This window comes from Orbicella faveolata, unplaced genomic scaffold, assembly GCF_042242905.1.
Source record: "Orbicella faveolata isolate gen_17 unplaced genomic scaffold, um_ofav_v1 contig_25, whole genome shotgun sequence".
Classification (NCBI taxonomy): domain Eukaryota; kingdom Metazoa; phylum Cnidaria; class Anthozoa; order Scleractinia; family Merulinidae; genus Orbicella; species Orbicella faveolata.
In genome coordinates, this window is record NW_028301553.1 from 7,630,622 (window position 1) to 7,647,203 (window position 16,582).

A 16,582-nucleotide genomic window follows, 5' to 3' on the forward strand; every position below is an offset into this window, starting at 1 on the left:
TCAGGCTAACCGAAGTGTTAAGTAGACACACTCGGACAGTTAAAAGTCGATTTTTCAAGCTGCAAGCTGCAAGCTGCAACCTACAAAACATACCTGCCCCCCCCCCCCCTCCTGCAACCTTAAAAGCCCATATCACTGCCATGTGAGAAACCGTTTTAATCTTCTTCATTTTTTGTCCATCCATAATTTCTTTCTATTTATTGTGTTATTAAAATGTTTCTGCGCTATTAAGTGGTTAAATCGAGTTCAAGTAAAACCGGAAGTTGATGTGTTTTTGTTATTTGATGCCTCTTCATTTCCCCCTTAACATAAAAGTGAGTTAAAAATCTTTCGTTTTAGCATGTATTTCTTGACGTTGTTGATGAAATGACCTAATCCGTATGCATCAAAGAAGGGATTATTTGACTTTTGATTACCGCCCCTGACTCCAAAACGTCCTTGCTGAAGCCCCCTATTACACTAAGCGTTACCAGCCGTCACGCAATTTCTATATTTACCCATCATGCATGCATAGACAGCAAGTTCCGCTTTTCCGAGAATTTCACAACCCCGACTTCACAACACTGATGGTTATTTCATGTTTCAAAATACTAAAGCAAGCGGTATGGTTCGTAAAACGTGGCTTATTTGCCATGTTTGTCGATATACAGGATTATGCCAAATATAAGTACAGAAAAAGTGCTTATATTTCACTTTGTTTGACTTTATTGATCAATTTCAATAGCCACAGTTTTCTCGGAACGGCGGTGACGTTGTAGTGGCATGTTGTCCTTTTAGGTCCAGCACTCGAAAGGCAAGGTGGACAAATTCAAGTTCTTTTCTTCGAAAATTTAAAAGGGAGCAATAATTTCAAGCAAATTCTACGTGTAAACAAGAAAAGATGACAGCGCCACGCAAGTTTCATCTGTTTAACTGTGACCGTGTTTACAAGCTTGACTCCATCGAAGATCTGTTGATGGCTTCGAAAGCGAAACTTGGCTTTGAATTCTCCGTCGAGAAGCACTACTTCCCGCTATCAGAAATACCCAAGTTAAGCAGACAAACTATTCCAGAACTACAGATTGATTTTGCCATTCTAGCTGTTCATGCGAATGAATCTCGCCTCTCAATCAACGAAAACACTGGAGGTGGCTACACGGAAGTGTACAGAGCTTTACTGCAGGCAACTGGTAAGAGTTTTATAAACCGGAAACATGGAAATGTCGCTTTCCTTGAGTTATAAACATTACAGAGGAAGTATTTATATCTTGCAGCATATAATAAGCAAAACGTAATTTTTTAAAATCAATTTCCTTGAAAAAAAATTTGGTCCACATTTCTTGGGACGTATGGAAAATCTGGAATCAGGAATGACAATAATTGCTCTAACAAGGCATATGTTATATTTATTTTCTTATTGTCGCTTAATGTTTGTCCGAGGCAAAATTTCAGAGAATTTCATATTGGCGTGAATGATACAACTTGGTATCATATAAGTTTGAAAGACATCAGTACTCGTCCCTTTGCTGCCTTTCCCTCAAGTGGAAATGGATGATACACAGGGCCCTTTTAAAAAATAGGTACTGCTCACGGATTCCAGATTCCATGTTTTCCATACGCCCCAGTTAGGCACAAAGGGGATTATGTCCACATTGCTTCCTCTCCACTCCTTCCTCTCACGCCGACAGAGGGAATTGTAAAAGAGAAAAAAGCAATATCAATGAGTTTCCTTAGGGGGAGGGAAATTTATGAGGGCAAGGACCTGAGCAGGGACTCTCCCCCGTTCGGAAAATTTCCTCTTAATCCAGTTGCAAACACGTGAATCTTTTTCCATATACGAGATATACTTCTAAAGGCTTGAATTCTCTCAGATTGATGCCGTTATACCGCTAAACCTCTCAGCGGGTACAGATGAGCTATCTCCATCTGTATCGCCGCAAATTATCTTGAATTTTACATTTACATTACAAAGACGTTTTGCAGACATGAAGTTTTCGATAAAGTCAGTCTGACGGCTGCACGTGTGAGGGGGATCGTGATATTACTGAGCTTTTAATTTTAAAAATTAACATTGTTTGTCTTTTAATTTGATATTTTTTTGTTTGCTGTGGCTTGGTACGTGTATGATAGACGATCTCTATGGGAATGCTGGAATTTCAGTTGTCAGTTAAATTTTCGACCATGTCTCTGCTATCTGTAAACATTTCAACCCATTTGTCGGGTCACAGTGACTTGTGTAGATCTAAGGTACGAGACAGCTGAAATTTTGACTAGCAGGCGATTCGTTCGTGGCAAAGTACATTCGCCTTTTATCTGTTCGAGTACGCCTGAGACCAAAACAACATTTAAATGACTTCCTACTGACTCCACTTCCTTCACGACAACGGAGATATTTCTGTTTCTAACATTGTTGTTTCTATGCAGGGGAGAATGTGATCGTTGTTATCGGAGGAGATGACAACTACAAGAACGAAACCGAGGAAGAACAGTCTGTCATCTCGCGCTGGGCTTGGAGAAAAATTGCTCGGTCTCAGTTTAGTGAGGAGTTTATTGATGGAAGGAAAAGCTTCGTCTTTTCTTGGAACAAAAAGCACAAAGCGATTCACGAGGAAGCACTGCTGCATTACTTTGATCCAAACAAGAAAGGACAGAAGTTTGAATATCAACCGCGCAAAATGGACCTTCCGCCAGATCCTGTAGCTGCACACGAAGTTGTGATTGCAAATGATGAACGGGCATCGCGGGAAAACAAACCGGAACATCCCTTAAGTCAAGTGGATGTTGCTCGAGAGGAAATATTGAATGGCCTTTCTTTAGACGGTGTTTCTAGCGGCGTTATCATAGAAAGGGCTGTCATTCATCGCACTGCAGAAGGAGCCCAAGCCAAAGCGACAGTTCCTCTCATAACCAAAGAAGAACGCGAGCCAGAAGGTGAGGGCAATAGACAGTTGTCGTGCGTTAGATGGGGTGGCATGTACGAGAGTATGATTAGATTTGGGCAAAAGATAACATGTAGAATAGTGCAGTTGTGTTGACCATGTTAACGAGTTTATTAACCTTCACTGATCTCAAGTTAAAAGTACTGAAAAGAACGTTTTCAACAGTGTTCATAGTTATTAATAAAAATTGAACACTTTCTTTTCTTACAACTTCCGTTTAGTTTCTTGCAGGATTATAGGTTACTTCAAGGCAGAATATTGAAGAGCGTAGTGTCTTTAGAAACTAACAGCCTTATTTGTTTATCATAAAGCATGTGTGTTTGCTTAGGACAACAACTTTCACCGATTAAAATGATTTCCTATCTAGTAGTTCAGTTGATCTTGAGGTTAGACGGATTGCTTGAGGAATTATATGTGTCATTAGTGTGACTTTAGTGTGACTTCTGTCGAGTTTGGGAGCTCGAAAATATTTGCCTTAGTTGTGCATTTGTCTCCCCGAGGTGTGGTAATACATTCAGGTTAACGCGTTGGAGCCCAGTCCTTCTCGTTATCTTGTCTTTTTAAAGTGCTTTGTTGTGGTGGTCCATTTTAGGATCAAATGAATAATTCAAGATTATTCGAATCATGGAGCATCACTGGAACCGATAAATTCGCTTTGGCAATGATTTATTGGTTCTTTTGATGCACCGTCACCGACAGTGATCTCGCTTGGATCACTGATCTTGGTGCGGATCATTCCGAAGGAAAGAACCCTTCAGTAGAGAAGACACTTAAAGTTGCCTCTCGCAACTCTACCCAGGAGAGTTTTAGCAGGATACCAACAAACTGTGGGGGCAACCTGACAAAATGCCGGACAGGTAACCGACAATAGACTAACATCGCAACGAAAGGGAGGCGGTAGTGCGGTATACAAGTGTACGCGGCTCCCAGACCGTTATGAAATGCGTTCCAACATCGTTGAGCCATGCTAAAGGAGCTCGTCTCGTTATTTTGAGTTATTTTGGCCACGTACAAAATGATCTTTAAATTGAAGGAAACCTGAAAATAGTAGTTGGGTAATATAGAAAAACACCAAAGAGATACTAACAAACCATAAAGGAGCAGGGATGGTTAAGGATGGAGAGGATTAATACGGATTGTAAACGACGAACGTTTCAAGATGCGCAAACCGTGACGTAGTTCCTTTAAGTTAGATCAAACTTACCGTGCTTGTGCAATCTCTTCATCTTTGCCTTACATTTGTTGTTGTTGTTGTTGTTTTTGTCGTTGCTTTTGTTATAGTTGTTGTCATCGTGGTCATCTTTGTCAGTGGTTCTATATTTAGGAACACTGTGAATTGACGTCAGTGCTTGCTTTCCGTTCTGATCTAGATTTGGTAGTTCTTGGCTGCGATGTATCAGCAGCATCAATGCAGGCCGTGAGGAACGTCATCGAGCACATTCGTCCTAGACTTAACTTGTCAAGAAACCCGCCAGTCGAAAACTTCTCACCGGTTGATATCGAGTCTTATTTGAAGAGAAACCCTGTCAGGTTCTGTGTGCTGGTGGTGGATGAAGTAACATTACGAAATGCTTACGACTATTCACCCGAACGTACATTTGCGTTGGAGGAACTTATAAGAACTGCAGCAGATAACGTTGGTAAGAATGTAACTTGTGTGTTTGACGTCTATAATAGAGGTTTATGTCATTAAATAAATGTAGGTACAACTGGTTAAAGTTCACCGTCTTTAGCTATCATAGTGAAGTGACGAAAATGGAAAGTGATAACTTCAGGTGAACTGCGTGGAAGTACCACTTGTTTTTAGCTTAATTGAGTACTTAACACTCAGTTAAATAAAATGCATTAATGTAGGCCATTTCCCTATCTTTGTTATCTGAAGTTTAATAACCGTCAGCTGGTAGCCCGGTCTTGACCTAGGGTAGCGTTGGGCGTTCAAATAGAAATGGGCCGACCGAATGACCACCATCTTGGATTTAAAAAACCCAATAATTATGATCCAGGCTCGAGGTAACAACCAGTCTGTTGATTGAGTGTAGCTACAGTAGTTCCTACATGTAGAAAATAAAATGGACGTCAAAAGAAGTAAGAAGCTTAACTAATTAAACATTCGTTCAGTAACCCAGACATATGGCACCAATATTGTAAAAGTCGAAATTGTTCACTTCGTTAATGATAGAAAACTCTTAAAAGAACTGATGTAACTTTCATACTTTTCAGTTGACAAGCTTATCTTTACGATTTGTGGCCCCTCCCACCTTCCATCAAGGGAAGAAGATATCTTTGCACACACTATTGAAGGCATCCTCAAAGAAAAGGGAAAGGGACTTACTGTGTGGTTGGAAGACGGAAAGCTGAACGTGGAACCCGATGTCATGATGCAGCTAATGCTTCAGACCTCAGCAATGGAAGACACAAAAGGAAGAGAGAGGTATCAGGGAGAATTCCCAACACCAGCCAATGTTGCGTCTGAAGCAAGCCAATCCAAGCCACGAGAACAGTTTGCAGGTCCTTCACGACAGGAACGTTATCATGATACTCAGCCGGGTGGCTTGCCTGAAAGACAACTCGTCAAGCCGCCACAGCTCCAGTTACCAGCAACTCCAAACTATGGAGGACTACAGCTGGACGTCAATGAGGCCTTGATGCTTAAAACGCGAATCCGTTATGGCAAAATTTCGTTTGAACCGGAGGATTTCGAATTCATCTATCCTGACTGGATAATTCCTCAGCATCTCGTGGAAAGCCTGAAGCGTGAGCAGTTTGCGACACATAATGGCGAGCTTTTGGTCATCTCTGACGAAAAAGGAAACTTCAGGTCCACAGCGCGAATTGATAGAATGCCGTTTATGGGAAACTGTTTACTCGTTTAACTAATATATTATGACTATAAACAGCTTCCGGCATATAATCATTACTCTTGTTACAGTTTAACTAGTTTAGCTTTTGGGCTCATGAGAAAAAAGATTTCAAAAATTTTCGTTCTTGAGAATAAGGTTTTATTACAACTGTTGGCTTGATAACGTATTGACCTGGTTATTAATTAAAGAGGCGATTTAGGCAGTTCAACTTTGTCTATGCGACCTTTGTAGCATGCGCACATTCGGTTTACCTTGCAAGGTTGTCCTCTTTTCCGGAAATTCTGGAAAAAGCTGTTCCGTGATTGGTCACTGGAAATCTCCGGAAATTCAAACCGGAATTTTCATCGAATGAAAAGCGCCCCATGTTTCAACATGTTTCAAACATGTTTCAAACATGTTTCAATTTCGTGTGGTACTCGACAGTCTTAAGCAAGCTGCACGAACAGATTCTTGTCGTAGACTTGTGTGTCGCACGTGTTGAAGTTGTACCGTCTAAATCCAAACTAAGAAGGACTTGAATACGAATACTCTAGTATACAAAAGAACCAAAATCCCCAGTAAAGAGGCAACATAGTCAAAACTAACGTTTTTATCACCGAGGGTGCTAAGAGTTCAGAAGGTGGGTGTCTTTACCACCAAAGTGGATAGTGGACAATTTAGTAAGTCTCCACCGATAAAAAAAACCCGATATCTTAAATTGTGATTGGTCAGATAAAGGAATCCGAGATCTCAAAATTGTTAAATAGATACAGAAAACAAAAATCAACCGATAGATTAGAATTACACGACAATGTGATGTTTAACTTTAGCTTCATGCTGTCATAAAATGATACAGATAGCTATATAGCCTGTGACCATGGCTCTCTACAAGTGGAGTAAGGGGCGGAGAGAGAGAGAGAGAGAGAGAGAGAGAGAGAGAGAGAGAGAGAGAGAGAGAGAGAGAGAGAGAGAGAGAGAGAGAGCGAGAGAGAGAGAGAGAGAGAGAGAGAGAGCGAGCGAGCGGAGGGGAGCGCCGCACCAACCCCCCTACCCCAACCCCTAGTCGGCCACTTCCCTCTCGGCCAGTTCTTGCTCGGCCCTTCCAGCCGCGGTCAGACCCTTCTAGCCAGAGCCTGTTCACAAGCTAATAACTACGTGTCTCTGTAGATTTTTCTTGGTAAAATGAATAAAGTTTGTCAATCATCCTGGTTTGTGAAAGCTATATATATGACTTCAAAGCGTTTATCTCTCATGTCTGAAGCTATTGCCATACATGCGTTGTTAGCGTTAGGTACTTATAGAACTGAACGTCGCCTTACGAACTTCCCAACAACAGCTCAGACAGTCATAATTTATAATTTTAATAAACCATTTACCCTACCATTCCTCAAACACGAGCACAGGCGTTCTAAAATGCTCGGGACTAGAAGGGAATAGTTTTCGATATATTTTTTCGTTGCGTGAGGCCATCCCCCTTTTTTTCTCTGGTTAGCGTCGTCCGACCGATCCAGATTTTCGCGTTTTCAAAAAAAAAAAAATAGTCACGCAGAAGGCAATTAAGACAATGACACATTATTTCAAACAATTGTTACTTTAATCTGAAGCATAAGTAATTTTTTGCCTTACATATTTTTAGTTTATTCCCTGTTCTCGTTTGATTTTTACAACGATGTCGATTTTTCCTTCTTCCATTGCCGCCATGTTGACTTCGTAACCATACCTTGTAGTTTCCAGGCTTCACGGATATTATGCTGAGGTACCGGGCCTCCTAGCTCCAGACTCCTTAACCAATTTTATTTTTATTTTTTTTCCTTTTCCAACCGACCGACCCAAAGCCAGAAAACGCATTCGAAAAAAAAAGAAAAAAAAAAAGGGGGGGGGGGGGGGGGGCGGGAGGGAATGGCCTGACAGTGAAAACGGTCTACAGGAGGATATCTATTCTTCGAGTCAGGATTTCGAGTTATCTCGAGTCAGGATTTTGAAATCTTGCCTTGATAATGTAGCTGTACCAACTATGCTTACGATTACATATCGTTTTGTTACACTTGAACGGCGATGCCAAAGCACGAATATGAAATGATGCGAGCGATTCGATTCGAACCGGCTATTGTCATGTCGTACAATTCGTCCATACTGACCATAGTAGAAATACCGAATAAACCAACGCGCGTGCGAAAAGACATGCTCAAGAGAAGGTATATAATCGAAAACAACAGTTTGAAAACAGTTTCAACGCGGATAAAAACGCTGACACTTCTATAGACGTAAACTGTTTCACTGATAAATTGCGTGACCTGGTCATTCATTGATTTTCCATCAAAGATCAGTCCACTTTGGTCAGTTCATAACATTCACTCTGAGTTGTGGACAACCTGAGGTAATTATGACTTATCGTTCAACTGAACGGAATGTTTAAACTGGGTGACTTGCATGGTGGTGTTACAAGGTTTATTTTGCCGAGTAGATGGCCGATTTAAAAAACCATCTCCTCGGGAAAGTCAAACTTGGATTTTATATAGCCTTATGATGAATATTATATTGGATGAAGCTCGTTGAGTAACTAAATATATATGGCGCTTTCGGCTTAACGTTGCTACAGTGCGTTACATTGCTATTTTTGTTGTCCCTCGTCCTGTTGATTCCCCGCGAGGAAGAGAAACGAAATATTCTGCCAGTACGGCCCTCGCGCTTGGTTAATAAGATATAATATTCCATGGTATATACCACTCAAAAGCGTTGTGCAATGAATAAACACCTGATAGAACTGATTGAAAGAACGTTGCCAAGAAAAAAAATTGTACTCCATAAGGGATACGATTCTGTGGTTTTCTGGGAAACTTGTGAACTAATACTAATTTGCATTCTTACGACCCTTGTACATGCATTAATATTTAATAAAAGCGATCAACGAGATTAGCATTCCTAATGCGTACTCTGAATCTTAGGTTTATGGGCTGTATGGCTCATATCCGATGACGGGACGCACGGGGCTTCTCCTGTAGGTACCGCAGAGAAATGGTAGGAAATTTTCCTAGCATTCCTTACATACTCTCACTAGGGTTCTTCGTCTTGTGGCCAGGGAAGGCGTCATAATCTGTTTCAGTGACATGACGATGATATTAAATAAAAAATAACCAGAAAGGGCCGATTGAATATGAGACAAGCTTTAAAATGAAGTCACGATATTAATAGTGCTTTAAAAGTAAATAGTGCGTTCGAGTCATTCCCGATGCATTCAAATGATGGCGGACTCTACCGACACCAATAATCTGGAACAAAACAAGGTCATTGTATATCGGATCACGTCTAAACACACGTGAAGAAAGACTGGGGAATGCCGATAAATCAAGTAATCTCCCTGAACCACATCTACGAACTGAACTTAAAGATACCAAAGTGCCTACGAATGGATGATATGTTGAGCGCGGCGAGCAGACGTAAATGTTTTGTTTACCCAATGAAAGCCATCACAATAAACTCTGAGCTTGCATCGAGATGTTTGTCCGGGCGTAAAGGAACGTTTGATTAATCAGTCTAAAACAGATCGTAAGGAATAAAAACCCAGAGGATCTGGAATACTTGTCTGAGTATGTCGTTGGCAGTGGGAGCCACGTGCAGTATTATCATGCTCGGCAATTGAAGTTATTGCGTAGAAAATACCGCACAATTACACAGCCGAGGGCAAAAAGACAAAAAAAAAAAACAAAACAAAACAAGCGCGAGGAGAAACTTAGTACCTGGAGCTAAGATAGATTGTCAGAGCTTTAGGTGACCATGCACGGCTACCAATGGCTTGGCCAATCGCTTGGCCAATGGCTCGTACACGCAACGAATCGTAAAAGTCCGTAAGTAACGACCTCCAAAAGAAGTGAGCCCATCCCCCATCCCCTGAAAATAGAGGAACTAAGGTTCAAAAGTATAATTATTTTTCTAATCAATAAACTGAATAACGTACGATAAACTGATGACGATTCAACTAGGGAAGGTATAGCTTATTCCAGGAGGCGTCATGAAGCGCCCTGGTAAAACAAACCCCGCAAAATTTTCATCAAGTAACAAGAAGGTACTAACAGAACCTTTTCTTCAAATTGAAATTACTAAAATTGACAACTTTGCATTATTTTTAACAGGAACGCGTAAAAAGAACGTTTAATCATACTGAAATTAAAAACTCGACCAGAGCAGTTAAATATTTATAAAGCAGACTAACGTAGCAGTGCATCATGAACAGTAAAAACAGTTTAATGTATCTTACATAACGGTCTACATATAAAGTGCCCACCCATGTGTCAGCAGCATTAATTTGAACTGTACGGAAGAATTTCTAAACGATTTATAAAAACACAGTGTTTTTACGAATTACACCCACAGCCTTAGAGGAATAAAGCCCTGTTCTCATAGAATTAAAAAAAAAAAAAAAAAAAACCAGGAAGAGATCCTTACAGTAGAAGTCATTTGCGTCCCCTCATGGGGTGAGAGATTCTCGCCCATATCAACTTTCTTTTCTCTCGTAAGTTCTCGAGCGCTTAGAGATGCGCCACACTCGCGTTTTAGGTACAGGGACTCCAACCAATCTTTACCAAACTTTTTAAAGATGCTACTTTTAGCCCTCCCTCAAATCTACACACGCGTATTTCACTTGTGGAAAACTATCGATTTGCAGAGTGTTTGGGTTGGAGATTCTCGCCCATCTCAACTTTCTTTTCTCTCGTAAGTTCTCGCGCGTTTAGAGATGCGCCACACTCGCGTTTTAGGTGTAGGGATTCCAACCAATGCTTACCTAACTTTTTAAATATGCTACTTATAGCCCTCCCCAGAAATCTACACACGTGTATTTCACTTGTGGAAAACTATCGATTTCCACAGTGTTGGGGTTGGAGATTCTCGCCCATATCAACTTTCCCTTTCTCTAGTAAGTTCTCGCGCGTTTAGAGAGGTGCCACACTCGCGTTTTAGGTGCAGGGATCCCAACCAATGCCTAGCTAACTTTTTAAAAATGCTACTTTTAGCCCTCCCCCAAGTCTACACACGTGTATTTCACTTGTGGAAGTCTTTCGATTTGGACGGTGTTTGGGTGAGAGATTCTCGCCCATATAAACTTTCTTTTCTCTCGTAAGTTCTCGCACGTTTAGAGATGCGCCACACTCGCGTTTGAGGTGCGGGGATCTAAACCAATGGTTAGCTAACTTTTTAAAGATGCTACTTTTAGCTTCCACAAATCTACACACGTGTATTTCACTTGTGGAATTTGACGCTTTGGACAATGCTTGGGTTAAAGGTACTCGCTAATTTACATCTTTTTTTCACTCGCGTGTTCTCGCGCGTTTAGCGATGCGACACACTCGCGTTTTTTGTGAGGGGACCCCAAACTATGCTTACGGGGCTCTTAAAAATGCTGGTTTTGGCCTTCCCCCAAATCTACAAAAGTGTATTTCACTTGTGGAAATCTCGATTTGGACAGTGCTTGGGTTAGATATTCTTTCCCATGTCAATTTTCTATTCTCTCGCTTGTTCTCGCACGTTAAACGAGGCGGCACACTCGCGTTTTAGATGTGGGATCCCAAACTTTGCTTACCTCGCTTTTTAAAGATGCTAGTTTTAGTCCTCTTCCAGATCTCTAACGTGTATTTTACTTGTGGAAGTATATCGATTTGAACAGTGCTTGGGTGGATATTTTTAACGTTGTCAATTTACTTTTCCCTTGTCTTTTCTCGCGCGTTTAGCTATGCGACACACTCAGCGAACTTTTGGTGTCGGGATCTTAAACTATGCTCACTGGGCTTTTTAAAGATGCTAGTTTTGGCTCTCTCTTAAATTTACACATGCGTATTCTTTTACTTGTGGGGGTCTTTCGATTTGGACAGTGCTTAGGTAAGAGATTCTCGCCCATATCAAATTTCTTTTCCTTCGTGGGTTCTTGCGCCTTTAGAGATGCGCCACACTCGCGTTTTCAGTGTGGGGATCCCACAGTATGCTTACGGGGCTCTTTAAAAATGCTAGATTTGGCCCTCCCGCAAATCTACACAAACGTATTTCACTTGTGGAAGTCTGTCGCTTTGGACAATGCTTGGGATGGAGATTCGCGCCCATTTATATTTTTTTCTCTCGCGTGTTGTCGCGCGTTTAGAGATGCGCCACACTCGCGGTTTTGCTGTCGTGATCTCAAACTATGCTTAATGAACTTTTTAAAGATGCTAGATTTGGCCCTTTCTCAAATATACACACCTGTATTTCACTTCTGGAAGTCTGTCGCTTTGGACAACGCCTGGGTTAAAGATTCTCGCCCATTTATATCTTTTTTTCACTAGCGTGTTTTCGCGCGTTTAGCAATGCGGCACACTCGCGTTTTTGGTGTAGGGATCCCAAACTATGCTTACAGGGCTCTTTAAAAATGCTAGTTTTGGCCCCCTACCAAATCTACACAATCATATTTAAATGTGGAAGTCTATTGATTTGGACAGCGCTTAGGTTGGAGATTCTCGCCCATATAAACTTTCCTTTCTCTCATAAGTTCTCGCGGGTTTAGAGTTGCTTCACACTCGAGTTTTAGGTGCGGGGATCCCAACCAGTGCTTATCTAACTTTTTAAAGATGCAACTTTTAGCCCTCTTCCAAATCTACACACGTGTATTTGACTTGTGGAAGTCTATCGATTTGGACAGTGCTTGGGTGAGAGATTCTCGCCCACATCGACTTTCTTTTCTCTTGTAAATTCTTGCGCGTTTAGAGATGTGCCACACTCGCGTTTTAGGTGCGGGAATCCCAACGAATGCTGACATAATTTTTTAAAGATGCTACTTTTAGCCCTCTCTCATACCTAGACACTCGTATTTCACTTGTGAAAGTCTATCGATTTGGACAGTGCTTGGGTTAAAGATTCTCGCCCATTTATATCTTTTTTTTTACTCGCGTGTTTTCTCGAGTTAGTTTAGAGTCCCTGAGACTCGAAAATATTGCCCAAGTTTCTTGAAATCGAACCAAAGTTGGTCAAAATCACAATTAGCGAATTAAGGAGGGGCTATATTTCGGCCAAACTGCTCATAACCAAGCGTCCAAAGATTTTTTCTTTGTCCCTTTCACTGAAAACCAAAGTCTTTTCGAATTAGTGTAGAGTCCCTGGGACTCAGAAATATCGCCCAAGTTCCTGGAAATAGACCCAAAGTTGGTCAAAATCACGCTGCGCGTAGCCCGGTCTCGGCAACTTTCTAGTCACTAAGTGGCTATATTTCGGCCAGCCTTCTCATAACCAAGCGTTCAAAAATTTTTCCTTTGTCCATTTCACTAAAATTCAAAGTCTTTTCGAAATAGCTTAGAGTCCCTGGGACTTGGAAATATCGCCCAAGTTCCTGGAAATCGACTTAAAGTTGGTCAAAATCACACTGCGCGTAGCCCGGTCTCGGCGACTTTGAGCACTGTCCAAATCAATAGACTTCCACAAGTGAAATACACATGTGTACATTTGGGGGAGGGCTAAAAATTGCATCTTTAAAAAGTTAGGTAGCATTAATGAGGATTCCCGCACCTAAAATGCGAGAGTGGCGCATCTCTAAACGCGCGAAAACTTACGAGAGAAAAGAAAGTTGATATGGGCGAGAATCTCCAACCTAAGTACTGTCCAAATCGATAAACTTCCACAAGAGAAATACGTTTGTGTAGATTTGGGGGAGGGCCAAAACTAGCATTTTCAAAGAGCCCCGTAAGCATAGTTCGGGATCCGCACACCAAAAACGCGAGTTTGCCGCATTGCTAAACGCGCGAAAACACGCGAGTAAAAAAAAAACGATATAAATGGCCGAAACCCACGCATTGTTTAGAGCGATTGACTTTCACAAGTGAAATACACGTGTGTAGATTAGAGAAAGGTCTAAATCTAGCATCTTTAAAAAGTCCAGTAAACATAGTTTAAGATCCCGACACCAAAACCGCGAGTGTGGCGCACCTCTAAACGCGGAAAAACTTACTAGCAAAAAGAAAGTTGATACAGGCGAGAATCTCTTGCCCAAGTTCTGTCCAGATCAAAGGACTTCCACGAGTAAAACACACGTGTGTAGATTTGGGGGAGGGCAAAAAGTAGCATCTTTAAAAAGTTAGGTAAGCATTGGTTGGGATTCCCGCACCTAAAACGCGAGTGTGGCGTATCTCTAGAAGCGCGAGAACTTACGAGAGAAAAGGAAGTTTAGATGGGCGATAATCTCCAACCCAAACACTGTACAAATCGATAGTTTTCCACAAGTGAAATACACGTGTGGGGATTTGGAAGAGGGCTAAAAGTAGTATCTTTAAAAAGTTAGGTAAGCATTGTTTGGGATCCTCACACCTAAGCCGCGAGTGTGACGCATCTCTAAACGCGCGAGAGCTTACTAGAGATAAAAAAGTTGATATGGGCGAGAATCTCCAACCCAAACACTGTGCAAATCGATATTTTTCCACAAGTGAAATACACGTTTGTAGATTTTTGGGAGAGAGCTGTAATTACCATCTTTAAAAAGTAAAACGCGAGTGTGGCGCATCTCTAAACGCGCGAGAACTCACTAGAGAAAAGAAAGTTTATATGGGCGAGGATCTCCAACCCGAGCACTGTGCAAATCGATAGACTTCCAAAAGTGAAATACACGTGTGTAGATTTTTGGGGAGGGCTGTAATTACCATCTTTAAAAAGTTAGCTACGCATTGGTTGGGATCCCTGCATCTAAAACGTGAGAGTGGCGCATCTGTAAACGCGCGAGAACTTACAAGAGAGGAGAAAGTTGGTATAGGCGAGAATCTTCAACCAGAACGCCTTGAAAATATATAGTTTTCCACAAGTGAAATACACGTGTCTAGATTCGAGGGAGGACTGTAAGCAGCATCTTTAAAAAGTTAGATACGCGTTGGTTGGGATTCCCGCACCTAAAAGGCGGGTGTGGCGCATCTTTAGAAGCGCGAGAACTTTCGAGAGTAAAGAAAGTTCATAGGGGCGAAAATCTCTCACCCAACCACTGTCCAAATCGATAGACTTTCACATGTGGAATACACGTGTGTAGATTTGGGAGAGAGCTAAAAGTAGCATCTTTAAAAGTTAGGTAAGCTTTAACTGGGATTTTTGCACCCAAACCGCGAGCGTGGCGCATCTTTAAACGCGCAATAACTTACAACAGAAAAAAAAAGTTGATAGGGGCGAGAATCTCACTAAAGCACTGTCCAAATCGATAGACTTCCAAAAGTGAAATACACGTGTGTAGATTTGGGGTAGAGCTAAAAGTAGCATCTTTAAAAAGTTAGGTAAGCATTAGTCGGATTTCCGCACCTAAAACGCGAGTGCGGCGCATCTCTAGAAGTGCGAGAACTTACGAGAGTAAAGAAAGTTCATAGGGGCGAAAATCTCTCACCCAAGCACTGTCCAAATCGATAGACTTCCACAAGTGAAATATACGTGTGTAGATTTGGGAGAGAGCTAAAAGTAGCATCTTTAAAAAGTTAGGTAAGCATTGGTTGGGATTCCCGCATCTAAAACGCGAGTGTAGCGCATCTCTAAACGCGCGAAAACTTACGAGAGAAAAAAAATTGATATTGACGAGAATATCTCATTTAAGCACTGTTTAAATGGATAGACTTACACAAGTTAAATACACGTGTGTGGATTTGGAAGAGAGCTAAAAGTAGTATCTTTAAAAAGTTAGGTAAGCATTGATTGGGATCCCCGCACCTAAAACGCGAGTGTGGCGCATCTCTAAACGCACGAGATTTTACTGGAAAAAAGAAAGTTGATAGGGGCGAGAATCTCCAACCAAAACACTGTGGAAATCGATAGTTTTCCACAAGTAAACTACACGTGTAGATTTTTGAAAAGGGCTGTAAGTAGCATCTTTAAAAAGTTAGCTAACCATTGGTTGAGATCCCTGCACTTAAAGCGCAAGTGTGGCGCATCTCTAAACACGCGAGAACTATCGAGAGAAAAGAAAGTTGGTATAACCGAGAATCTCCAACCCAAACACTTTGCAAATCGATGGTTTTCCACAAGTGAAATACACGTGTGTAGATTTTTGGGGAGGGCTGTAATTACCATCTTTAAAAAGTTAGCTAAGCGTTTGCTGGGATCCCTGCACCTAAAACGCGAGTGTGGCGCATCTCTAAACGCGCGAGAACTTATGAGAGAAAAGAAAGTTGATATGGGTAAGAATGTCTCACTTAAGCACTGTTTAAATCGATAGACTTGCACAAGTGAAATACACGTGTGTAGATATGGAAGAGGGCTAAAAGTAGTAGCTTTAAAAAGTTAGGTAAGCATTGGCTGGGATTCCCGCACCTAAAACGCGAGTGTGGCGCATCTCTAAACGCGCGATAACTTAGAAGAGAAAAGAAAGTTCAGAGGGGCGACAACCTCACCATAGCCCTGTCCAAATCAATAGACTTCCACAAGTGAAATACACGTGTGTAGATTTGGGGGAGAGCTAAAAGTAGCATCTTTAAAAAGTTAGGTAAGCATTGGTTGCGATCCCCGCATCTAAAACGCGAGTGTAGCGCATCTCTAAACGCGCGAGAACTTAGAAGAGAAAAGAAAGTTGATATTGGCGAGAATCTCTCACTTAAGCACTGTTTAAATGGATAGACTTCCACAAGTGAAATACACATGTGTGGATTTGGAAGAGGACTAAAACTAGTATCTTTAAAAAGTTAGGTAAGCATTGTTTGGGATCCCCGCACCTAAACCACGAGTGTGGCACATCTCCAAATGCGTTAGAACTTACTAGAGAAGAGAAAGTTTGTATGGGCGAGAATCTCCAACCCAAAAACTGTGCAAATCGATAGTTTTCCACAAGTGAAATACACGTGTGTAGATTTTTGG

At 41.5% G+C, this 16,582-nt stretch overlaps 1 protein-coding gene across 1 annotated transcript; it reads left to right on the plus strand.

Moving 5' to 3' along the window:
- The first annotated feature begins 516 nt into the window (after positions 1 to 516).
- Positions 517 to 6,966, plus strand: LOC110044240 (uncharacterized). The gene is made up of 4 exons (XM_020749759.2): positions 517 to 1,169; positions 2,404 to 2,910; positions 4,289 to 4,558; positions 5,139 to 6,966. The coding sequence occupies exons 1-4, from the start codon at positions 881 to 883 to the stop codon at positions 5,789 to 5,791; spliced, it is 1,719 nt and encodes a 572-aa protein (XP_020605418.2). The 5' UTR covers positions 517 to 880; the 3' UTR covers positions 5,792 to 6,966.
- Positions 6,967 to 16,582: the final 9,616 nt, after the last annotated feature.

What these genes read in the sequence shown, in the direction of transcription:
- LOC110044240 (XM_020749759.2), top strand. Translation starts at nt 881, where the DNA reads ATGACAGCGCCACGCAAGTTTCATCTGTTTAACTGTGACCGTGTTTAC. An exon ending in AGCTTTACTGCAGGCAACTG is followed by an intron (nt 1,170 to 2,403) that starts GTAAGAGTTTTA and finishes GTTTCTATGCAG; the next exon opens with GGGAGAATGTGATCGTTGTT. An exon ending in AGAAGAACGCGAGCCAGAAG is followed by an intron (nt 2,911 to 4,288) that starts GTGAGGGCAATA and finishes GTTCTGATCTAG; the next exon opens with ATTTGGTAGTTCTTGGCTGC.